The 27,029-nt window shown below is 41.8% G+C and overlaps 1 protein-coding gene across 2 annotated transcripts in view; it reads left to right on the plus strand.

The window, feature by feature from the left end:
- Positions 1-27,029, plus strand: part of SPAG16 (sperm associated antigen 16) — a 392,111-nt gene that overhangs the window by 270,656 nt on the left and 94,426 nt on the right. For both annotated transcript variants that reach the window (XM_035138897.2, XM_035138915.2), the window contains exon 15: positions 8,055-8,181. In XM_035138897.2, coding sequence (XP_034994788.1) covers positions 8,055-8,181 — 127 coding nt within the window. The remainder of the gene's footprint in view (positions 1-8,054; positions 8,182-27,029) is intronic.

Here is a 27,029-nt window from a genome sequence, read left to right on the forward strand (position 1 = left end):
CGGCTTGGGATTCATCCAGTCCAGCCTTTCACATGTTGAATTCTTCATATAAGTAATATAAGCAGGGAGACAATATACACTACAGCCTTGCCGTACTCCTTTCCCAATTTTGAAACCAATCAGTTATTCCATATCCAGTTCTAACTGTAGCTTCTTGTTCCAGATAGAGATTAAATTCGTAAGTCGAGGCACCACTGTATCTGGGGTGTACGGTACCTCCATATGTTTCTAGTATAATTCCTCTGTGTATTCTTGCCACCTCTTATTGATGTCTTCTGCTTCTGTTAGGTTCTTTCCACTTTTGTCCTTTATTATGGTAATCATTGTACGAAATGTTCCTTTCATTTCTCCAATTTTCTCCAAATTTCTGGTTTTTCCCATTCTGTTATCCTCTATTTCTTTGCATTGCTCGTTTAAGAAGGCCCTATTGACTCTCCTTGCTATTTTTTTTAAAATCTGCATTCAATTTCCTGTATCTTTCACTATCTCCCTCACATTTTGCTTGCCTTCTCTCCCCCACTATTTGTAAGGCCTCGTTGGACAGCCATTTTGCTTTTTTGGATTTCCTTTTCATTGGGATTGCTGCTTCCTGTATAATGTTACGAGCTTCCATCCATAGTTCTTCAGGCACTCTGTCCACCAAATCTAAATCCTTAAACCTTTTCATCACTTCCACTGTGTATTCACAAGAGATTTGATTTAGATTGTGTCTTACTGGCCCAGTGGATTTTCCTACTTTCTTCAGTTTAAGCTGGAATTTTGTTATAGGAAGCTGGTGATCTGAGCCACAGTCAGCTCCAGGTCTTGTTTTTGCTGACTGCATAGAGCTTCTCCATCTTTGGCTGCAGAGAATATAATCAATCTGATTTTGTTGCTGCCCATCTGGTGCTGTCCATGTGTAGAGTCGTCTCTTGTGTTGTTGGAAAAGAGTGTTTGTGATGACCAGCTTGTTCTCTTGACAGAACTCTATTAGCCTTTGCCCTTCTTCATTTTGAACTCCAAGGCCAAACTTGCCAGTTGTTCCTTCTGTCTCTTGATTCCCCACTTTAGCATTCCAATCCCCTATAATGAGAAGAACATACTTCTTTGGTGTCATTTCTAGAAGGTGTTGTAAGTCTTCATAGAATTGGTCAATTTCACTTTCTTCAGCACCGGTAGTTGGTGCATAAACTTGGATTACTGTGATGTTAAAAGGTCTGCCTTGGATTCGTATCAAGATCATTCTATCATTTTTGAGATTACATCCCAGTACAGCTTTCGCCACTCTTTTGTTGACTATGAGGGCCACTCCATTTCCTCTACGGGATTCTTGCCCACAGTAGTAGATATGATGGTCATCCGAACTGAATTCACCCATTCCCGTCCATTTTAGTTCACTGATACCCAGGATGTCAATATTTATTCTTGTCATCTTATTTTTGACCACATCCAGCTCACCATTGTACATGGATCTTACATTCCAGGTTCCTATGCAATATTTTTCTTTACAGCATTGGACTTTCCTTTCGCTTCCAGGCATATCCGCAACTGAGCGACCTTTCGGTTTTGGCCCAGCTGCTTCATCAGCTCTGAATCTACTTGTACTTGTCCTCCACTCTTCCTCAGTAGCATGTTGGACGCCTTCTGACCTGAGCGGCTCATCTTCCAGCATCATAACTTTTATATGCCTGTTGTCTTTGTTCATGGAGTTTTCTTGGCAAAATAACTCTCAGCTATGACCTGTCCGTCTTGGGTAGCCCTGCATGGCATAGCTCATAGCTTCTCTGAGTTATTCAAGCCCCTTTGCCACGACAAGTCTATATAAACTTCCTTCTGACACAGACTCTGGATTATTTGAAATCTAATTCAAAATAAATCTGCTGGTAGAAGACAGCCACCCGCAAGAGAAATTTGGGTTGAACTTCAAATAATTTCAGGATTTAGTAGCAAATCTGGAATCTTTGTGAAGTTTTCAGCTAGTCAATTTATAGAATGAGCAAAGTAGCAGATATTTGAAGAAAACAGATATTACATATTGGGTTTCAAAGGATTACTAGAAGCAGCCCACCCATTACCTTATATTGCTATTACTCATAAGAAGGGTTTAACTAGCCCTTCAGCCCATTGGAAGAAAGCATGTATGGGCTGTATGAGTTAGTCCTGCCTTTTGCTAACATGCCCAGTAACTGCACCCCTGGCTGCCTGAATATTCAAAGTTTCCATGTGCAAGTAGATGTACTTGTGCAGATCTCCATGCAAAGTGGGACTCTGACTGGGCAAAGGTTTCCTACCCTTGTGTGGAAAAGGTCTACACACAGAGCCCCTGTACATGCCAGCCAAATGCAGAGATGGCAGAAGGGCATTCAGTCCCATCACATGTGTTGTTTCAGCACGTGTGGAATCATCTGAAACTTCCTATGGAAGAGAAGGATTAGCACCATGGAGTGGGAAATAAGCCCCAAAGGCATGTGTGAATTCACACCTACTGGTGTTGGTCAGGAGCACACTTGAAGGTGCTTTTACACTTGGGATGCTTATGGGGTACCACCTGAGATGCCATCACCCATGGGTCCTTTATTAATTCTACTATCAGGGCTTTGGTGTAAAGATGGCATCCAATTCACAAACACCTTAAGAAAGCTTTGGCAATTATCATTCTTCTCCTCATCTGACTGCACAACTCTTTGCAATTGAGAGGTACTGCTTTGATAGATAAAAAGAAAAATAAATTGATTAGGCTAAGCTCCTTGGGAAAAAAAGCTGCAGCAAAGCAAACTGCTGTATAAAGCGCAGTGTCAACTCTGTATAGCAATAACTCTGCAGGGTGTGCAGTGATCTTGAGCTCTGTATGTAAATTTATGCAAAGAACTTTTGCAAGCCTAGCATGCGCTCTTCTTTTCAAACACCACACGAAGCGTCTTAGTCCTTGATTTGGTAAAAGGCAGAAATATTTCCTCTGTTTTACACAGCAAGGAGGGATCATGTGGAGTGATTTTAAACAAACAAGAGGAGAATAATCTACCATTGTTTGACAATTTCAAGTGCTAGAAACATTGCAAGGGAAGGGTAAGATCCTCATTTTCATTCATGTTTTCAATAAGAATATTTCAACAATATAGTGGGATTCTCTGACCTGCAAAGTTGATAAGATAATTTTCTGGATGAGATCAAACTCCGACCAGGATAAGATTTTGGAGGTTGTGGTGCATGTTTCGTATTTGAGGTGAGCATATCAAAGTCATGAGACTCTGTTTATGAACCCAGGAATACAAGTTTTGATAAAATCACTAATAATTATGGGCAGTATTTTATTAACAAGAATTTCCGCTTGCACAACAGGACTTCCCTGCCCTCTCCTCCCCAAACTGTCCCGGAGGCTTGGGAAAACCTCTAGAACAGACTTAAATAGGGAGCACACAGGGTGGAGAGGGTAAGAACACTGCATTTCACAAACAGAAATCCATGCACTTCAGCACTTCAACTTAGCTCATTTGTTGTTTGTTCTGCAAGATTATTCAGTCACTGCCTGAGTCCAGAGGTCTTGTGGTGATACACCTGCTGTTGTTGCCTGCCTCCTTCCCGCTTCCCATTTGCTCAGGGCAAATGGTAACCCTACTCTCCTTATGTCAATTCTTCACTTGATTTAAAACCAGGAACCCTGTGCTGAACATGTGAGAAAGCCGAAGATGATATCCAACTACATGCTGAAGCCCCAACCCTGCAGCCTCTTTGTACTGGCAGTGCCCCTTCATGGAAATAATGACAGAATGGGGCTTCTACATTTGCCCAGGTGCTGGAGTGATGAGCTGCTGGTCCTTTATGGTCAGCTTCCTCAGTTCTTCATGCCACAGCCAAGAGATACCCAAAGCCCTCGTTCATCTTGTCTGGAGCTAATAAGATTCACCTAGTAGCATGAGTGAGCAGTAATTGCTCTGCACCTAAATTTATGAGGGGAGGGAGGCTCAGCAAGGGCGCCGCCATGCATTTTATAAACAGCCACACTATTATGTCCTCATTACAGAACTGCATATCAATCAGGGTGGTTATTTCCTTGCACACATGGAAGGGAAAACTTGTGACTGCTGTCAAGGCTGTACTTTTGAAAGGAAGCAGCAGCTTTTGTTTCATACAAGAGCATAAATGTGCGGTGATCAGTTTTTGCACTAGCAAAGGCTGTGGTTAAGCCACACTGAAGTGTCAGTCATGTCCTCTAAGTTCCTACTCTTTGTGAGGACAGGACAGGTTATGAGACACCTTTTGGAAGTAAACGTGCCCAAAAGAGAGCAATGCTTGCTAAATTTCTCCCCATCCAAGTTTCTCCTTGAATTTTGGGCTTCTGAATAACTTGCTATTGCTCAGCAGTGCTGTTTTAAAGTCCACCTTTCTTCTTTTTTTGATTTCCAGACTTCATTGTGCCTGCTGCAGGTGGGCATCTTTTCAGTTTTCATTTGATGACCTTCCCCCCCTACTAGCACATGTAAAAGGTAAAGGGACCCCTGACCATTAGGTCCAGTTGTGACCGACTCTGGGGTTGCGCGCTCATCTCGCATTATTGGCCGAGGGAGCCGGCGTATAGTTTCCAGGACATGTGGCCAGCATGACAAAGCCGCTTCTGGCAAACCAGAGCAGCACATGGAAACGCCGTTTACCTTCCTGCTGTAGCGGTTCCTATTTATCTACTTGCATTTTGACATGCTTTCGAACTGCTAGGTTGGCAGGAACTAGCACATGTATGTTTAAGCAAAAAATGATTCCTGCTATGGTTGTGTGACTGCCCTGACATAGCTCTGAACAGGGTTTCAATCAGTGTGTGCATGTGCTTGTGTACATCAGTGTAACATGCAATGAGGGGGGAAAAATTAACTGCAAACTGTGGCAAACTACACACCCACTTATTAAGAATTAATGTTAGAAATTCTCCAGATTAAAATTTGCTCACAAGAACGGAAAGCAGGTAACCAGGCACAAACTTTTAATTTGATTTCTAGTTACCCACCCAAAGCATTTGTTAAATAGAAGTGTCTGCAGAGGATAGATATGGTTCAACTATGGGCCATAACTTTATTAACTTTACAAGTCTGAATTGCAACAGAACTTATTTTGTGGCTGACTCCAGCCTACAGTGTGGAGCATCTTCGCTACTAAGATAAGGGCTAGAAATGAAATATCTGAAAATCACATTGGACAGGCAAACCCATTAGCTCGCACATGGAAATAGGGGCACTTGGAGGGTCTGTTGTTTCAGCTGCAAAGTGCCTGGAGAAGATTAGCACGAGGCCTTGTTTAGGTGTTGCTGCTGGGGTCAACATTTTGCTCTCGAAAAGATTTATTACTTATGCTGCGCCTTGGATTATGTTCTTGTATTATTATTTTTTGCTAGACCTTGGTATGAATTTCTACTGAATTGTTTATAGTATATATTTGTTAATACGACATACTTTGGCCTGTTTCAATTTTATTTATATGCCTTACAATTGTTAATGAATGGTGTTTTCCAATGTTGTGAGGCACTTTGAGCATGGCTTACTATGGAAAAACAGCATACACATAAACTGATGTCTATGTGCTGTACAGATTAGGTTTGGTACACAGGCAGAAGGAAGCAATATTTCTTTTCTTTATTTTTCTTTCTGATGTGACAGTGGTAGGTTACATTCACCCTTCCTTATGCAATACTATTTAGCTCAGTTTTCTAACAGTTCTTTAGTTCCACCGGCGCACCAGGCTGTAATCTTAAATATACTAACTAGGGAGTACATTCCCTTGGACATAAGAAACATATACAGGGTTGTGCTGCATATGGATCAGCTACTGAACTATTTGTTAGTGGTTATATGCCTAAATTATCTTGGTGCATTTGATGAAATAAGTAGCTACTTCCATGAGTTCATGCCAGATGAATCAGTTCCTGTCTATGATTGGACAGACCTTTTTATATTACCAGGGACAGACCTGACCAAAGGTCGAGCTTGCCATTATTTTAATTATTCCTTAAAAGAAAATGATAATGAAAGGATAATTTTACTAAGAAGAGATTTGCAACATTTGCCTCACCAACTCAGTGATTCATCTGTTGTTTGCTCTTTGACCATATAAAATAGCAGAATTGATATTTCTATTATGCAGAGCGTGTAACCCAGAAGAAGGATAATTCTGGAGAACATTACTCTTAGGTTACTGGGGTCTCAGCAGGAGCTTTTTGCCTTGTATTTAATTTCGTTCCTCCACAACATACAAGAAAATCACACAGCTCAATGCTTCAGTGCTCCATTATGCTGTTGTGTAAAACTAATTTTACTATGTGGCATACAGCATCAATAGAAGACAGCAGAGAGAAGGGCAGTGAGCCTTACTAAATAATAGTACTTATGGAGATGAAAATGTAGAAGGCTTCAACGAGGATGCTAGATTCTGATTTCAACATTTTAGGGAAGGAAGAAAACCACACTGTTGCCAGAAGCAGAAGGTCATTTGTTATCAGTGCTGTACCTGAAGGTGCCAATCCAGTAAATTAGCAACTTTCTTGTTTAGAACAAAATGTAGCATTAAAAGTTCTTCCTTGTTAACACTATTTATTTTGTAGCCTTTTCTTCTAGCTCACTGAAATGTTTTCACCTTGTTTCATGTCCAAGTTCATTGGTTTTAAGGAAGCTTTTAGAATAGGTTTATTGACTGGGATCAAAAGACCCGCCCAACTAGTTTCACGCATCCAATAAATCACTGCCTTGCAAAATCCACAAGAGTTAGTGACGTTGAGGCCATGGGGTGCAGGAATAAGTTCTGTACCAGAGAAAGATGGCAAGGAAGATGAGGGGACAAGGCAATCAGCAAATCATGGAAGCAGCAGTAGGACTAAGGGAACACAGGAACACATTGCTGCAAACCAAAATAATTTCCCAGCCAAGGCTAAAACCTGCTTGGGAGCAAGGGTCTACTTGGGAGTATGAAGATGGGATAGAACAGAGCAGTGTTTCTCAACCAGTGTGCCTCCAGATGTTTTGGGACTACAACTCCCATCATTCCTGACCACTGGTATTGCTAGCTAGGGATGATGGGAGTTGTAGTCCCAAAACATCTGGAGGCACACTGGTTGAGAAACACTGGAACAGAGAATGGGTGCAGTTTGAAGGACCTCCTATAAGATTCAGGAGGGCAAGGCTATGAAGATAGGATATTCTCAGCTTCTCAGAGAGTCAGAGGAAGCCCAGAGATAATGTTGAGAGGACCCCCCCCCCTCACTTTGGTCTGCTTTGGCCAAAGTGAGCTAGGTGGTCATGAAAGAGAATCTTAAGAATCACACCAAAATGTTTGTGCAAAAGGCACATTGTCCACCACAATCCTGCATATCTTAATAGCAAAGTAACATAATATGGATGTATTCTTGTTGGTTTATGTCAAATGCCGCCAAATAGATCTCCAGTTAACATTTTTTGTGCATCTAACTCCCCACCCCCATTTCAACTCCAAATACAGATTTCTGGTTTTTCTCTGAAATATAAAGGTAAAAGTAAAGGGACCCCTGACTGTTAGGTCCAGTCGTGGACGACTCTGGGGTTGCGGCGCTCAGCTCGCTCTATAGGCCGAGGGAGCCGGCGCTTGTCTGCAGACAGCTTCTGGGTCATGTGGCCAGCATGACTGAGCCGCTTCTGGCAAAACCATAGCAGCACACGGAAAAGCCATTTACCTTCCCACCAGAGCGGTACCTATTTATCTACCTGCATTTCGTCCTTTCGAACTGCTAGGTTGGCAGGAGCTGGGACCGAGCAATGGGAGCTCACTCCATCGCAGGGATTCGAACCGCTGACCTTCTGATCGGCAAGCCCTAGGCTCTGTGGTTTAACCCACAGCACCACCTGCGTCCCTGAAATACACACACACACACACACACACACACACACACACACACACACATACCGTATATATTGTTACATATGGGATATGCCTTTCCTAAAGCAGATCTTTAAGGTAAAGGAGAGGTTCATGAAAGAATGTTAGTTACTAATATGGCTTCCTTTGTCTTACAATTAACGTATTACAGCGGCTTCCAGAGTTAACATTTTCCTCATCTTTCCCAGGGTGATACCATTGTTTCCTGTGACTCTTATGGAGTGTTGAAGCTGTGGGACATTCGGAAAGGCATACCAATGGTGTCAATTGATGCAGGCCCACATCCTGGCAACCAAGTGGCCTTTGACCCATCTGGTAAGATCTTCCTAGACTGTTTTTTCTTTTCCTGATTTATTTTTCTTTCAAAATAATTTGATGCTGAAAAAGAATTAACTTCGTTCCACTAGTTTCTGTTTGTTTCACATATTACCCGTGTACCTCAGCCGAGTTCATACATTTCAGTTTTTTCAGAGATCACACCATCATTTAAATGCATGAAACTTTAATCTCAAATTAGCCTTCATTGAACACCCACCTTTCATGTCAGCAATTGCCGAATAATGGCTCGGGTTGTTCATGCATCAAAATGAGGTGGTGCAGTGCACTATACCACTTAGGCTACAGGTTGGAGATACTACTTATGAAAACCACCATAAAATGTTTTTTTAAATTGTGTTTATTTAAGAAAAAGAATAAAAGCTTCCTGCAAATAGAAAACATCAGGAAGAAAGGTTTTAGACCAGCCTTCTCCCTATAGTGCTGGCTTTCAGTGTAGACAAACATTTTAAATCAAGTCCTGTACCTATAGTCTAAAGTGGTGCAGTCCATTTCACAAACACACACACACACACACACACACACACACACACACACACACACACACTATGGGATGCATAGAACAGGCCTGAGAGGTGAGCCAAAAAAGTAATATGCATGAAAGATATTTGCTAAATTAGTGGTGCAAACAGTTGCTTAAACCTATACAGAGAACAGAAAGCTTTTATTTACAGGTTTTTTAAAATACGTTTCCTCTTTTCTGCCATTAAAATACTTAAACAAGTATTCATAAGCCACGACTGATAAGTACTATTACTCTTACAGCTGACTTTGTACCATAATAGATGGCCTGCAACTCACAAGGAAATGAAATATATGTAGAGCACAACCACTTTTGCATCCTCAGCTATTTATAACAATATGTCACCTGCATTGTGAATGACTTTCCTTTTATTTTAAAAAGTAGCCAAGGTACAAATAGAATTAATGTATTTTATGTGGGGCATTAATCTTCATTCCAAAAGCTAAGTCATTTCTCAGCATAAAATACAGGCACACACTCCGTACAAGAATGTATATATGCTTTACTTTCTGTTTTCTTCAAATACATAGTGGATTTAGAGTAATAAAACAGGGACAGTTGCTGCTTTTTGTGATTTCTAAGACTCCCCACCCCCCCCAAGTAAATATATGCTTAAACTCTGTGTGCAGAAATTCATCACATAGGAATGTATGTGCATTAACCTGTCTTTTGGAATATCAGTCGTTTTTATCAAACCCTCTTTGTGTGTCTCTCCGAATGCCTCTGATCTTGTCCAAGCAGAAATCTGCAAGTTCAGCTAGAAATATTTTAGGGCAAAATTCATGTGTAAGAAAGGCTGCTGCATATAAAAATGCTTGGCGTACTAGCATCTTTGACAATAATTCTCATTCCTAGCCTGTATTCATCCTACCATTCTCGAAAACAGGTGATAGATGGTGTTAGAGTTGACAGCACCAGCTATCTTGATATGACTTTAAAAAAAATGTTCTCGGAACCCTTTTGCACTTGTGAACCACATTTGTCAAAGTAGAGATAAGTGTGCTTTCCAAAACTCTCCTTGGATTAGTCTAGAAATTTCTCAGGTTTGGGGGTAATACTTCCAAGCCAGACCGAAGAGATGGGAACAAAAATCTCTTTATGTGGGACAGTAAAAGATACTGTACATGCAAAATATGAGGAGTGAGGAAGTCACCCCTCTTCAGTCAAGAGGGCTCCTCTCCCTATTTATATATTTCCTAATGTATTTCATAAAATTTATACACCACTTGTATATTTTTAAAGCCCTCAAAGTGGAAAGATAAAATATAAAACATACAAAGAATTAAAATACTAAAACAGAATAAAAGTCACCTCAGCTTTCTCAGCATCTGGGCAGGCATGACTAGACAATGTTCTGAGCAGGTGCCAAAAAGAGTACAGCGAAGGTGCCTGCTTGATATCAATAGGCAGGGAGTTCCAAAGTGTAGGTGCTGCCACACTAAATGATTGAATTTCTACAAATGCGTAGCGCCAGTTCTGCCAATCAAAGCTGTTGAGTGGGCACGTGTGAGGTAAGGCAGTCTGAATTTTACTAATGTACCTCTTTCTTCCAATCCTATTTCAGTGTGATGACATTCTGTTACACCACTGAACTGGGTCAAAACAAAGAAGCATGGGGTCAAAAATCAAGGAGGGAATAGAAGCCAATCTCCTGTGTTTTTTCACAAGGTTTTCTTTGCCCAGCCCTCTATATTCCAGGCCAGCTCATTGTAGGGACATTATATTAAATGGGATCAAATTAAGAAGCTGGTACAAATTTCCACAGCCAAGGACCCTGTGCACTGGCATCTCTGGCAACTTCCTGGATATTTGGCTGCCAAAGTCCTCATTATTCCTGGCTGATGATACTTTGCTGTCCTAGCTGTGCAGAGTATTTTGTCTTGGCCACATCCTTCTTCCTCAGCTTGGATTTTTAATTTCAGCAAATATTTCTGGGATGTGTTTGAGGTACATTTTTTAAAAAATCCAAGAGCCAGTCTTTGAACCTTGCTAAGAATGAAAACTAAAACCTCACCCTTGCTAGTATATATCTCCTATCCACATCTACCAACTGCTCACTTCTGAAAGACTATTTTGAGCCAAGTGGGGAACTTTCCAGTAGAAAAAAATTGTCAGATCTAGATAATTTAAATTGGCAGAAAAATCCTATAATTTGGATAAAACACAGAACTGTCACTACAGTGAAAAGCCAAAGAAGGAATGGCAAGCTTGAGTCAATGACCAAGAATGAAGTTCAGTTTAAAACAATGCAGTCATAACTCCCAAGCAATAGGGAGAAATATTGCAGCAGGTTTGTTAATATTCTTTGAACATAGTCTCCGTTTTCAAATTAGGTTCTGGGAAAACATATCTGCCTGCTACACACTTCTTCCCACTTGTCCTTGTCTATGTTATGTATCACTGCTACACATCTACATGCATTAGAACAGGCATAGGCAAACTCGGCCCTCCAGATGTTTTGGGACTACAACTCCCATTGGTCCTGTTAGCTAGGGATGATGGAAGTTGTAGTCCCAGAACATCTGGAGGGCCGAGTTTGCCTATGCCTGCATTAGGATCTTTTGAGAGTCACAGTGCATCTTAGAAACAACAAGGCTCTCTAAGGGGGAGCCATGAGGCAGTAAGTGAGAGCTTGGAGTAATTGAATAGGTCATTTATTACAAAACACAGACAACATGTAGACTGGACCAGCAGTGACTGGGTTAAATTGATAAAGAAGGCAAGGACAACAAGGGTGCCAAACTGAAAATCACACTTTATTTGAAGCAGCACAGGTCAGCCACCTAGAGAGAGAGAACATCCAGCTAGTACAGAATTCAGTGGCCAGGTTGCTCACGGCAGGACGGTTTGAGCATATTACATTGATCCTGGTCAGACAGCACTGGCTGTCCATTAGTTTGTAGTGCTGGTTTTGACGTATAAAGTCTTAAACAGCTCAGGATGACAATACCCCAAGGACTGCCTCTCCCCATATAAACCGACCTGGACTCTGAGATTCATCTTCTGAGGCCCTTCTTTGTATGCCTTCTCCAAAAGAGGTCCAGAGGGTGGTAACATGAGAACAGGCCTTTTTGTAGTGGCTCCCTGTTTATGGAATACTCTCCCCAGGGAGGCTCAACTGGTGCCTTCAATATACCCCTTTAAGCACCAGGCAAATGTTCCTCTTTAACCAGGGCTTGGGCTGGTTGACATCTGATGCCCTTTTAAAACGTTTTGTGGAAGGGGGCATTGTTAGGTTGTATTTGTTTGTGTCTTCATTATGTATTTTGTGATTTTTTTTAATTGTGATTTTATGTTGTAACTGCCCTGAGATCTATGGGTACGGGGCAGCATGCCAATTTAATTAATAACAACAACAACATCCCGCCATACACACACTTGAATTGAAGAGTGAAATGAAGCTAGAGTGCAAAATATCTGTTCCAAGGTGAAAGGGCCTTTCCTTAGGGGTCTACAGTCCTTCTGGATGTTGCCCTATGTTCCAGAGCACAGGGAGTAAATGAGTGGTTCCTTACAGATTCCATGATGATTAGTTCACTCTTGTTTTTAGGTATTCAATTTTTATCCGCAAACATCCAGGGAAGAAACTGTGTCAGGAGACTGACAGCATGCCAAGCCCTTGTAGGCAGTGTCAGAGGGTGTCTCAATTATGCCTGGGGCAGATGCTAGCAGGTGCGCTGGGTGTGTGTGTGGATGCACCAGCCCAGCCTTTAGAGCCGGCACATCACCAGCCCTGATCTGCTTTGCAGGGCTAGAATGATCCCAGTCTCGCAGAGCAGCTTGGGGAAGGCAATGTGAGAAGGACACAACAGCCAGGCGCTGCCCTTCAATCCCAGTCTCACCCACCCTTTGCAAGGCTCTTGCTGCAAGGGCAGCACATGGAGGACACTGCAGGGCAGGCACCCGCCCTTCAAAGCAGTCGGTCTGGGCTGATTGGAAGGGCACATCCCTGTCATGTCCTCCTGATGCCCCGCCAGCCCCACGCTGCTTTGCATGGCTGCTATGTGGGATCGGACTCACAAAGCAGTGTGGGGCTGGCAGGGCTGGCATGAGGAGCAAAATGAGCCCTCCCCCCAAAAAGTGCCTGGAGCAACGGCCCTTCTCTTCCTTCCCACGGTATACCTTTGCTTGTAGGTTCTTTGAGCGCCATATGAAGTTAACCAATTGTTGCAGCATGCAGCATTTGTGATTTATACACCAGCCTTTCAAAGGATATATGAAGGCAGTGAACAATTAAATTTTAAAAATTGTACAACAGTTAGGGCAAAACTGTTAGTGTGTTCTAAAGTGGGGCTGCTGTCCTGTGAATGTGGAAACTCACCAAATATTGCAGCTATCTGATGGCCTGTATATCATGGGCTAGGATTGCCAATCCTGCTTAGAGTCCATTCCATCACTTAACCTATCTCATTGTACATGTGCTGCAAAACGCTGTAGATTCTCGAGTGTGCTTAGATTTAGCACAATGTATATAAATATATTTATTGGGGAAGGGGGTATTTCTGCATTTGAAATACGTATTTTCTGCCTCCCTTCACCTTTCAAATGTGAAGCCACTCCTGGAGATTGTGGACCCCCCCCGGGAAGAAAAGGGCTGGGCAAAAAGTAGGCCTGGTTCTGTTGATAGAATTCTGGGTGGTTTGCACTAGGTTCAGAACTATTGATTCCCAGGTGTTTTCCCTCCCTAAACTACACCACTGAGATGAACAAAAATGGCATAACTAGGAATGGATTTTTGTGTGGAAAAGCTGTGAGCTCTGTCCAGGTCTGGTTCCCAGAACAAGTTCCTAGGGTCAGAAACTTTCTTCCCTAAAGAGAAAAGAGTTTTGCACCAGGCTCCACTTGGAGGCTCCACTTAGAAACCTGGGGTAGATCCCATGAGTCAGAAATCTGCCCACCCCTAAAGTCTGCCGTGATGTGGTATAGGTGGCTGAACTGAGATGGGGGTGGGGACAAATGGAAATCACTGATTCCTCCACGAGTTCAAGTGGGAAGTAGTATCTTCTGCTTGTGCAAGTAGATCTTTGGATTCAAAGCAGTGAATAACTTTAGGCAATTGCTTTGAGCTTTTCGGTACTTTGAAGAGATGAGTCCCATTGATATTCTCTTTATCTTTGTGAGAAAAGGAACACTTCCCTCCCCTGAGTGCAGCAAGATGGACAGTTATTTAATGGAGCCAGCTTTTGTGACACAATTCAGTGGAATTAAATGTTTTCATCTCACAAGACTGCATGAGTCCATCATAAAATGAAGGTTTAGAAGCGGCTGGGTCCCTCTTAGGGCACATTATGTTGGTTGCAGGCCCTTAGTTGACTGTGGCAATACAGTATTTGATTGCTGCTAAACAGTATCCTTTGAGGAGATGAAACAGCTGCAGCTGCTCTGGATTTATGCCAAAATCAACTCAATGGGAAAATAGTTTGCCCTGAATATGTAAGTGTAGGAAATATCCTCACAGTTTCTGACTTCTCCACATGAAACTAAAGAAATCTGAAAGGTTTGATCATTTCTTGTGGGGTGGGGGGGTCTGGTCATAACTAATTTTGAGTCTACAAATCACATACTGTACTAAGTTATCTTATTTTGCAAATAAGCTTTAAAATCACACTTAATCTAAAAAGAGGCATTTTAAAACGGAAGGTATGGGAAATTACAAAAACACATTCTCATTTCCATTTCTCCTCTAGTGAATATTTTAGCTCCATACATTCTCAAATTTATATTCATCCTAGCTCACAGAGGGCTATGATTAGTAAATTCCCACTTTGGATGTATTTCCAATTATTTGATGAAAATTCCTTCCTTTCATGCTGAAAGCTACATGGTTTCATCTCCAAGTCTGGCTTAGATTCAAGAGCTTCATCTTGTGATTAGTTTACTCCTGCAGACAATCAGACACTATAGATCCTTGAAGGTCATCTTATCCTTTCTTCCATGAAAGCTTAAAAAAAATAAAAAATCAACAGTTTAGACAGCTTCTGTGCACTGAGTAGATTTTATTCCATTATATTAAAAGAAAGAAATCAATTGCCTTCTGCAGTATAATGCAATAAAAGGAGGGATTTGCAATATATTGTATTGTGAAATTATTCTGATAATATTCATCCGATCATAATAATACTAATAATAACACTTCAGCATACTACATCTGTTGAAGAAACCTCATAAGGTTAAAAAGGAAATAATGCGAAATGCGAAATGCTTAGGATGATGAAAGGATCAAACAATATATCCCCTGGTGTGAGATACAAGGCAACAGCTTTAACTTGGCAGCTATCAGTTCAGATTTCCATCCGCACTCCCTTTGGACACATGAGGCTACTGTACTAGACTTACTTTAGGTGCAGAACTTTGAGTGCAGAATTGTCCACCATTGGTGTCTAGGGCTCAGGGGAGTTGTAGTCCAACAACGCTTGGCAAAAAGATCACGGATATGTCAAGTTGATTTAGATTAATAGGGAAACCCTAACGTCAGATGAGCCCTCCTCAATGAGACCAGGATCCATGCTATAGTAATGCTTCCTGTTTCCAAAGCCAAACCTGCGCAGTCAGGAAGCCAACATGTGGAACATGAAGGGCAACAGCAGCCTGCAGTTGTTTGCTTACCAGCACCTTGTATTCAGAGGTTTTCGGCCGCTGAACAGAGAGCATCTGTTTACCTATAATGCCTAATAGCCATACATAGATGTCCACAACACACCTAGCCCCCTCAATGAGAACCCACAATTGGAAGTTTAGTTCTTTATTGGCAAAACACTCGGTTGCATCAGTTCCTAAGGTGTAAGAATCATATGCACCACTCCCAATAAATAGCTAGCGAGGCAGCTCCTTCTTCAGATCTGTGCTCCGACTCAGTTGGAGCAACAGTGCGCCACATCTCCTGACATGGTGCATGCCTCTTCAGCTGCTGCTGCTGCTTTAAGCCCCTCCTTGTCCTTGGACACAGTGGGGGAGGGGACGGAGGAGATTCTAAGGGCCTAACTCTCTGGAACCATTTCTTCCACCTCTGTGCCTTCCTGCTACGGTACTTTCCCCCCACCTCCTCTCCTTCCGTCTCTGACCGCCCAGACTCTTTTGCCTGCCTCACAGGTGGCACAGAACCCCACAAATCACTGGCCCCCTACCCCTGGGTCATCCTCCCACCTCCTTTGCCTACCCTTCAGACGCTATCCTGTATTACTGTACTTGGTTTAATCCCCATTTAAAGTCATCTAAGGCAGTGCTCATCACTACATTTTGTGGCAGCCAATTATTTTGGTTAACTACGCCTTTCTTTTCTGCCCTGAATCTGTTGCCTTGTATCTCATGTCAGGAGGGGTTTGGGGGGGGGCATGTAGCAATGCCTTAAGAGAACAAAAAACAATCCACTTATTGAGGGCATCACCCTGAACCTCATCTCAATATTCCAGCTTTTGCACATCATCTCCATACCAAGTTAGTTTATTAATTTATACTGAATGGATAAAAAAATACCATAAAATATATAGAAAAGACTGTTTCTAATCATTGAGGATTGAATTGGTTGTCTGGGCTTACATTCCACAGGGGAAGAAGATTCTCCCTTGAGTTCATCAGATTTTATTTTTTAGCAAGTTAAGAGGAATTGTTGAAGGGCAGCATGGTTGTGTTGATATACTATGTTATTTCTAATGCAATATTTTCCCTCCCTGTGGAAAATTTTCTTTTAATAATGTTAATTTGTTATTGTAATTTTATTCCTTCAGAAATCCCTTTTGCACTAAGACTTTGAAGTTAACTTTTCTCTTTTGTCTAAATTTTTTTGAAAGCTCTCTTGGCATGGAAACAATGAGATGAATTTGAATGTAATTGTGTGAGGTGTATCACAATTAGAAAAAGAGGTGAATTATCATGAATTACTACTGTTGTGAACTATATAACTGTGAAGAGACATAATCCTTTGATTCCGTGAGTGACAGACGTTTCTGCTTCTATGAACTTTAAAACAATGTATGGGCTCCTTTGGAATGAAGAGTGGGATATTAATTTAATAAGTAATAAAAAAAAATAAAAAAATATATTTAAACCTCCATTCCAATTTTTAAAGGCCTTTTCATGGAAGATTCCCTAATAAATTAATGCCTGAGCAAATAAATTATAGTTGAGATCTCATTTATGCTTATACAAAATATGAAGAACACTTAAGATTGATTCACATGTGTGCATGGTAATGTCTCTTCTGATAGGGTGATAAGTATGTGGATTAGTTGACTCATGCCAGGTAGGAGGAGTTGGGGAAATGTCAGTTGTCTGCCATGAGGGAGATGCATGCTCAACCCATTGTTATGGCAACAGGGATGCAAGTCCACCTCACCACAAGTAGTGACTTGATGGGAAGTGTGTGGAATAGTCGAGCCATGCTGGTGGCTAGGCAGGAGGAGGTGGGGAAATTAGAGTTGTCTGCCATGGGTACCTCTGTCACACTAAACTGGAATTTCTTAAGGAACTTTGAGAGAGGAACTACAGTGGTACCTCGACTTACGAATAACTCTACTTACGAATGTTTCTACTTACGAACGGAGCTCCGCCCGCCATCTTGGATGCGGTTTAGATAGGATTTTTCCAACTTACAAATTTTTAGATAGGGTTGCTTCGACTTACAATTTTTTTCTCCCAATGCATTCCTATGGGATTCGACTTACAATTTTTTTCGACGTACGAATGTGTGTTCGGAACACATTAAATTCGTAAGTCGAGGTACCACTGTAATGGCATGTACAACATTGTGGCATGGTTTAAGGGCAGAAAGCAGTGGAGTTGAGAACAACTTTCCTGGGGCTGCTTGACAAATCTGATCTTTTCAGATTCCAGTGATGGATCCTTAACTCCCAGATTAATCCGCAGATTGGATTTCTCGCTTCTCTGAATTGTTGGAATGCAGTTATTGGCATATAATATATGTATGTTGTTGGCATCTGTCTGTTTCAAGAGACAGTGGAGTGCACTTCTGTGGAGTGAAGTCACATTGTTGTGTTGACAGCACCGAAGTGACCTCCAAGCCTGGGCAGTGTGTATGGAGGTACTGGGCTGCCCAGTTGAGTGTGTATTGAGATTCTGAGTTGCTCAGACAACAAGACCCCACTCTCGCCCTTGCTGGTGTGGCCCAAGGAATGCAGAGCAATATGCTTGGCACCAGCTTGGCTGCAGGAGTTGCCAGAAGGAGGCATACAAGGCGCCATCCAACCATTTTTAGGGACTCCACTCCAGATTTGTGTACGGTTTGCTCCTTAGCTTTTTCTTCTTCCTCAGATGTCCTGCAAGGCAGCAGAGGTTTAGTTTCAGAGTTTGTCACTTTTTCCATCAGTGTTCCCTCCCTTGCTTGCTCTACTCAGACCTCTGACATTGTTTAAAATATCTATTTTCCTCTCATTGTCATCCTCTGCTTGCTGTACTCAAACTTCTGCCATTGTTTAAAACCACCATTTTCCTCTGTCTCTCTCCTTTCTTGCTATACGGTACTTAAATTTCTCCCTCTTCCTTTCTTCAGAGCCCTCAAATATTCCATAGTACTTTCACAAAATATTATTTCATTCCTGGCATTATATGTTGAGAGAGGAAAAGGTTTTGTGGCATGTAGCGTTTCTGTCCAGTGCTAAGGGTTTGCAAGTGTGGTTCCAGAGCCATTCCTAGAAGTATCAATTGAATTGTTTGGCTTGGTGGCATAAGCTTCTTGTTATCTCAAGTGAACGTCTACAGCTTGTGTTAAGATTCTTAGAGCACTGAGAAGTTCCCACTGTCACCTCAGTTTTCAGAATCTGTTCTTACTATAAACATAAGAATTAATTATATTAGTGCTAAATTTATTAGTGCATAATACACCAAAGCCAACTGAGATAAACAAAACAAAACTATTTGTAATACAGCCCTCATGAAAAACTAAGGCTTCAGTACCCTGGTCCCCAGAAGAGTGTCCCAAGGGCTACAGGATGGTTCAGAAGTCCCTCCCAAAGGGCAGAAACAGAGTTCCACCCTCAGAGACAGAGATATGACCCCCAAAGCCCCTCCCCACTGCCATGGAAACCTTCACAGCCCCTTCCTTACTGAGTTAGAGTTCTTCCCATTACTCCAACACATACCCCAAAATGGAGGGAGGAGACATACTCCAGCTCTGGATTTAAAGTACACAGGCCCTGTGGTTCAGAAACTTGCTTTATTGAAAGGGAGATAATAGAATCATAGAATCATAAAGTTGGAAGGGACTCAAAGGGTTATCTAGTCCAACCCCCTGCAATGGAGGAATCCCAACAAAAGCATCAATGACAGGTGGCCATCCAACCTCTGCTTAAAAATCTCCAGCGAAGGAGAGTCCACCACCTTTCGAAGGAGTCTATTCCACTGTTGAACAGCTCTTACAAGTCAGAACGTTCTTCCTGATGTTTAGTTGGAATCTCCTTTGTACAGACGTGATTCACAAGTCTTTTTGACTGCTACTCCCAATTAGTTCACACTGAAACAGGACAGGGATGGTTAGCCAGTGGTCCTACAGATGTTGCTGGAGTCCAGCTCATGTAGTCTTAACCAGCATGGTCAATGGTCATGTTGGTCCTTTGGTCTGGAGGGAGCAAGGAGTCAAACAGGCTGGTGAACAGAACCAGGGCATCGAATCTGGATGGAGAAGGAGATCCCATGGGAGAAATATGGGATCAGGTGCAGTCACCTGAGGATTGCAGAGCAGGGTTCATGAGGGAACTAAAATTTAGAAGCTAGTGAGCTGTCAGAAAACTGGGGAGGAAACTGTGTGTTGTATTGGTTTTAAAGCCATTGTTTTCTTTTTGTAAGAATGAAATCAAATTGTATTAAAATAGTTATTACTTTCACAAAAACTCTTGGCTTTCCATCTCACCCTCATCTCTCACCCACTTTTTCTGATCCTCTTCAGAACCTCCACACTCATAAGGCTCTATATGATTATTTATTTCATTTGGATGATTTATTTACCACCATTTGTAGAAGCCACAGGGCAATTTGCAAAGCAAATAGATAAAATGCATAAAATAATGCAATCCTTTAAAAACTCATAGCAGCAAATCACTATATTGGCCATAATTATTCGGAGAAGCTGTTTCATAATTTCACAACTCTAATAATTGTATTTCTACCATAAGTCTTTGAATGATCAGTGGTCCTTCAGCCTGAATTTACGGTAGTTCCCTTTCACCCACCACCTATCCCACCTATTAGAATAACATTTTCTGATGCAATCAAACCGATCTCTTTTAAAGAGTCAGTAGATAAAGCCTTTTGGAAACGTCTTTTCAAAAATCAGTGTGAAGAATGAAATTCTTTAGAATCAATAATGAGGGCCACAAGTGCAGACGGTGGACGTTTGTTTTCATTTGCTGCTTTGCATCTAGCCCAGGGAATGATACCCATTAGTCTTCGTCACATTTCTTTCAGAAAACAAACACACAAAAGCCTCTGTCAAGAGTTCATTTTTTTAAGGTGAAGCGCCATTCTTTCTTTTGTAGTAATATTCATTCAATATACTGAAAAACATGGAAAGTGTTCTGCTAATTTGTGAATATTATATTTGTCTGGGAAAACTCACCATACTACTACTATTGAGGTTATGTTTAAATCCAAGTCACGCATTGAAATGTTTTTTGGGTGAGCATGGAAAGAACTACAAGTAAGATTTTGTATCCACATTTACCAGTACTGTACAACTATGTTGCCTTTAGGGTTATCAGATCTCCAGGTCTGACCTGGGATATCCAGGTTTGCCTGGTCCCCTCCAGCAAGTAGGTAAAGGGCTCAAATTTCAAGGTAGGTGAAAGCATCTTTATAAAAACTTTTTTAAATTAAAAAGACTGCTCTGTGTGCAGCTTGCAAGCTTCAACCTAGCAGGAGCCAGCTGCAAATTATTGCATAGATTCTCCAGGCGATTTGCCTCGCCTTAAGGGCTGTGGTGTGGAACGTGGGTGGCGCTGTGGGTTAAACCTCAGAGCCTAGGACTTGCCAATCAGAAGGTTGGCGGTTCGAATCCCCGTGACGGGGTGAGCTCCCATTGCTCGGTCCCTGCTCCTGCCAACCTAGCAGTTTGAAAGCACAAAGTGCAAGTAGATAAATAGGTAATGGCGGGAAGGTAAACTGCATTTCCATGCGCTGCTCTGGTTTTGCTAGAAGCGTCTCAGTCATGCTGGCCACATGACCCGGAAGCTGTCTGCGGACAAACGCCGGCTCTCTCGGCCTATAGAGCGAGGTGAGCACTGCAACCCCAGAGTCATCTGTGGCTGGACCTAACGGTCAGGGGTCCCTTTACCTTTACCCTTTATGCAAGCTGTGGTGCAAAGCATATGAAATTCTGAGAGACAGGTGGAGACTGGAGAGTCGGAACTGGAGGAGGCATTTATTTTCAGCTGTGGTTCAGGGTGCCTGCTGAGTTGCTAGAGCATGAAACTCTTAATCTCATGGGTTTGAGCCTCATGCTGGGCAAAAGATTCCTGCATTGCGGAGGTTCGACTAGATTACCCTTGTGGTCCCTTCCATTCTATGATGTCAGGGGGGAACCAGATGAGGTGGGGTTTGCCTTGGAGGTAGAAGGAAAGAAGACCCTGAATTGGTTCCCAATTGCATGCCACCATTTCCCCCCTTTTGCCTCTAGGACAGCTCCCCCTATTCCCCCCACAAAAATTAATTCAGTTGGGAACCCTAGGAATGGGGATAAGAAATCACTTTGGATATGGAAAAGAATGGAGTGATTGAAGTGGGGGAAGCATATGTAAGAAAAATGGGGTTGTACAACCTAAAATCTGGACTGAAGATGGAACCTCCTGATTTCAGGTTTGGGACCTGGCAACCCTAGTTGCCTCCATAGATTATTTTTGTGCTAAGTCTAAATTCATTCAGTACAGGCAATTTCATATGTTTAGTAGCTATTCCGTATGGCTTATTTGGCATGGTTTGGAGGTGCCTTCTAGCACTTCAAAGGGTTGCATCCTGTGCATGCTGATGGCCTGTTACCAGACACATGGTGAACACTGTCCAGGCTCATACATCTCATGGCTGGGAATCCTCAGGGACCACAATGGCCATATGCCAAAGTAATTATGAGAATAGCCCATTTAGGTGACGAGTGATTCGTAATACCAGTGTCACCATGGTAAGGAAGGCATAAAGTATTGGGGCTTGCAGCTTGTGGATAAGCCAGGTACTAATGAAATATATTGTTGGGCCTCAATTCCAACTCTGTATATAATAAACAGGAGTAATTCTGTCATATCTCCATGCTGAATGAGATAACAAATATAAATTACCTGGCTCAGAACTACATAAATGGTTAATAATAATGAAAGTTACTAGCACCTCATTAATAATATCAGGAATGCTTTCTTCTGCATTTAATTAGAATTTTTATCTCATCTTAAACTGATGAAATATATGCTTTCATGTTGCCTCTGAATGGGTTAGGATTTTTATATTCTCTCGGTCGTAGTAATAAGACAACTGTAAATCACCGTCCTCCCTTGATATTACATTTTCACATTTATGTCTCTGCATGCTTAGTATTACAGGTTGGTTCCTTTTTAGGTTTTAGTATTTACAGAGTGCTCACATATCAGTCCTATAACTGCTTATATGCTAGGGCTGGACATATGCTGCCCCTGCTCAGTGGTATGCCTGTCACATCCAATAATGTCTCAGCCCAGGACATGATAGGGGTAGGTGGGGGAGGAAGAAAAATTGAAAATGCCAGCAAATGAGGCCCACTCCCATGTCCTTGAAACTGCCACCACTGCCCACCAACCTGAGGATCTGGTGGAGATCACTGACGTCTGGTGGTCATCAACGTGCATGGATTTAAAAAAATTGTTTTTATGCCCTCCCATGTTGCTAATAGACTGGAGTTACATCATCTCTTTTAAAAGTACTGCAGAAGTATGAACAAAAAATAAATAAATAAAATCCTTCCAGTAGCACCTTAGAGACCAGCTAAGTTTGTCATAGGTATGAGCTTTCGTGTGCGTGCACACCTCTTCAGATACCTGAAGAACATATGAAGTATGTTTTAAATGTTTTGTTTACCTATTGTTGTACGCCACCCAAATCTCTGGGCAATGTGAGATTCCAGGGGTTCCAGGCGCTTACCCAACGTGTCTTTATGATATATGGTTTAGTTACACATATATACAACCTGAGCCTACAGTGGAGGAGCTCACAGCATCAGCATCCCCAAATGAGATCAACCATTGCGCTCTCTCTATTTTACATCTGTTTTACATCTTGCTTACATCACAGTTAACACTGCTCTGCAACTCAGGCTTTGTCCTTCTATCTGAGAGGTAGAGGAGGGGTCCCATCCATTTAGCATCTGACACAGAGCCCCCTTTCCTTGGTTCTCCTAACAGCCTATCATCCAGGTGATTACCTCATCAGGAAGCTAGCCTGGCTTGATTAACTTTTAGCATTTGCTAGGACTATCGGTGTCAGGCATCCACAAACTCATAACAATATTTTAATTTCATTTTTCTATGTTTCGTGAGAACAAACAAACATGAGAAAAATAAAATGACTATCTGCTAAGAATTTAGATTATAATTGCAAACCAAAGATTAACTAGGGTTTTTTTTCCCCTAGAGAGGATACCTAAAATTGAGTAAAATCTTTTGTAAGCTTAAATGTAATCAGTGCAGTACTTTTAATCAGTGTATTGTCTGCATAATGTTGTTTACATAATTTTAATTATATCTCCAATTTATTTTGAGCACAGAATTTAGAAGATTTGCACTGAACTTCTGCTTCTATTACACAGAAAATTACCAACAAAGCTTGAACTCTGCTAGTTACAGATTTCTGGATGTAAATGGCTATAATTTATTTTATGTTTCCCAGGTATCAGTCTTGCATTTTGTGACTAAGTTTACATATTATTTGGAATGCAAAATATGTGTCCTTTGTATATATGCCCCCTTGGAAGTGAACCGTCTTGAATTTAGGCTTCCTTCTCAGAAGACATGCATAGGATTGTGTAGTAAATTTTCCTTCAGTTTCCTACTGATGTCAGTAGCACTCCTAACCTATATGCAACTCATCATTTTCCTAAGTTTGAATCTGGGAGAGGTCCAGAATTCTCAATGCTGTCTTGGAACCCTTCTGATGGGCAAAATGTTGAATACCCGTGTGAAGATTAATCTTGTCCTTTAAAATAAGATCACTTTCTTTCTTTCTTCATGCAAATGTTCCCTTACAAAACTGAGTACTTCCTTCAGATAATTACTGCACCCAGCTCAGCCTCACACAGTACTTCATAAAATGATTCTCCTGATTCATACAGGCTTTTGGGTGTTGAATGACAGGCCCTTGGCTTTTCTGCTTGTTAGATTAACATCAGAAAGCGGAATTTGCATCTGGCCGATTGGCCTTTAGTCATCGAATCAGCAAATGGAGCTAATGTTGAATAATAATGGGAGAGCTTGCTTCCATTTACTCCAGGACACACAGTATTTCATGTAGTATGCAGCTCACAGGAGCAAAATCACAAATGCCATTTAGAACTGAATGCATCTTATTCATCATGTCAGGGGAGGTTATCATTATATGTTCCAGAGCATTTATGATTTTCAGACTCAAAATGATGCAGTTGCCTATTGCACTGAGGATTTTACTGACACTGTTTTGAATACCAGACACGTAAATGCTTTTCTTTTAAAGCCCAATCTTCAGTTCAGATATTTCTAGTGTTCCATAAAATGGATTATGAGGGTGAAAATGACTGAATATGCATTATGGTTATGGTGAGAAACATGTAGAACGCAATATCTCTTCTTTTTTTGGTCATGCTGTCTTCGTTTGTTTTTCTACCTGGGAGTAAGTTTCATTGAATTCAGTTAACCTTACTTAGAGCAGATCTGCAGAGAATTGCAATGAAAACCATATTTTTTCCTGTTTTTTTTTAAGTAGACCCAAATGTGTGTGTTCAGATAATTAGATCACTTCTGCAAGGATCCAGTGAGATTGCTTATGTGACTTAAGAGCAGAACTATACAGTCACAAGGCAGACATGGCATTCAAAAGCAGAGGTGGGCTTGGGCAGTGCAATCAGGGTGTTGCAACTATAACATAGTGCATTGAGCAGAACTGTTGGGTGGGCCTTGCACAGAGTGCCACTGAAATTTTAAGGACCCAAGACTGCCACTGTCAAAAGGTCACCTGCAGAGGAGCATCGGTAGCTGCCAGAGAGGTGATTAACAATTTCCCCCAGAATAAGAATTCTCTCCAGCAAGCACCCATCCCTCACCCTAGCATTGCTATTACCCAGTGGTGTAGTGCTAAATGCCAAAGTGCAGCATTCTGAAAACTACTCATAGCTGCCAAGTTTTCCCTTTTCTCGCGAGGAAGCCTATTCAGCATAATGGAAAATCCCTGGAAAAAAGGGATAACTTGGCAGCTATGAACTACTGCGTGCTGCAAAGAGGTCCACGAAGATCAATGAAAATGAAAATAGCCTTCCCTGGTGCCATTGACAAGCTATTGTCAAACCTCTTTGCAGCACGCAGTAGTTTAACGTCCACGAAGATCACCCCTTGCATGCACAACAGTTACCGGTAGGGTTGAGAAAACCTACCATGCTCCCCACCAAGCTTAATTGTTGGGTGGGCATGAGTGAGAATCTGTGTCTCTCTCTGTGTGTGGTGTTCTTTTATGTGTGTGAGAGAAACATGGATGAAGGTATCTGCGACATGATTGGTTGGTTAGTTAAGTATTTTTATTTATTTACTTGATTTAGGGAGAGCAGCTATATTCCCTGCCGCATACTTGGCTACGTTCATGGAGAGAGAGGGTAGAGTTGACATACCGATGCCTGTTTGGACCCTGCTTATCATTAGCTTATGGTTCTTAGAGGGTTGGGAATACAGCCCTCAGTCCAGAAAATATTCCCCTCATTGCTGTGGTGTTTATTTGTTAGGAGTAGTACCGTAGGAGCACTTTCTTGCAGACAAAAATTTAAAAAAGCTTAGCTTGCAGATAGATGTCTTGCCTCGTGATGCTTCAATTCCTCGGTGTTTACAAGGCTTAAGTTTTCCATTTTAACAAGACAGCTGGAATAGAGAGCAGTGCAATGGGCAGAAGGGCATACAAGAGCACACACAACACAATAGATCTGGAGATGCCATTCTTAAGATAAAAATGTTTGGATTCTGACATCTCAGACTCAAGACCACCAGAACAACTGCCTGCCCTGATTATTGAGAGTTGGTTACATGCCTGTTACATGTCATGGGATTTCAGAGCATTATATTAATGTCACTACTTTTCTTTATTCTAGCTGCTTATTCCCAGAGCCAATTAAAATGCAAACGGGGGAATTGAAAAGTCTGAGCATTGATAGCAGGCAGCAAGGCAAGTAAGGAATAGGGCAAGTGCTGAAACGCGGCCTGCTTAATGTGCACACGTTGACAAATAAATGGATTGCTAAAAATCTTTATAAGCTTTACCTCTCATCAGCTGTTAAATCCATTGATGCTGTGCACTTTTGATTTAATAAGTACTCCACTTTTCAGTAATGATTATTTGCTACATTTCACATTAAAATAGGTTGCTATTATCCCATGGGCGTAGCTAAGGGAGCAGGGGGCAGCTGCCCCCCTAAATTAAAATCAATAAGAATCTGAGGTTCTGCCCCCCCCCTAACAAAAGCCTGCTGCCCAACAAAAGCCTAACCCCACCCCCCCAAAAATTCCTGGTTACACCCATGTATCATCGCTTACCTTTATCAGAAGCAGAGACAGACAATCCTCCTACTAGCAATTGTCATAAAAGGTATATAGTTAGCATGTGCTTAAGCGGGTGCCAGAAAATCAAAATGTATTTAATTTAGAAGGACTAGTGATTTATCACATCTTTGACTGTTCAGTTACCATGAAGTTTCTGGTTTCTTCTTCTTCTTCTTCTTCTTCTTCTTCTTCTTCTTCTTCTTCTTCTTCTTCTTCTCTGACGATCACTCATAGCTGAATAAGATTGCCTTCCATAAACACAGTTTTAACAGTGGGTTCGTTAGTGACTGTCAATCAACATGTCCTTCCACAGTTGGGACATAGGTTTCTGGGCAGGAGTTGATCACGGTGAAGGTTCGCCAAGCGTGCCTTCCTCTTAGCACATTTCTCCCTTTCATCCTGAGTTCAAGTGTCTTCAAAGCCCATGACACCTTTGGTAAAGGCTGTCCTCCAACTGGAGCGCCCGCAGGCCAGCGTTTCCCAGTTGTCGGTGGCACAGTTTATTATCTGGCACGGTTTGCCAAATAATGCTAGAAGGCACATACTGAATGACACCTTGTGCTGGGCAGATT

This window comes from Zootoca vivipara, chromosome 1, assembly GCF_963506605.1.
Source record: "Zootoca vivipara chromosome 1, rZooViv1.1, whole genome shotgun sequence".
Lineage (NCBI taxonomy): Eukaryota > Metazoa > Chordata > Lepidosauria > Squamata > Lacertidae > Zootoca > Zootoca vivipara.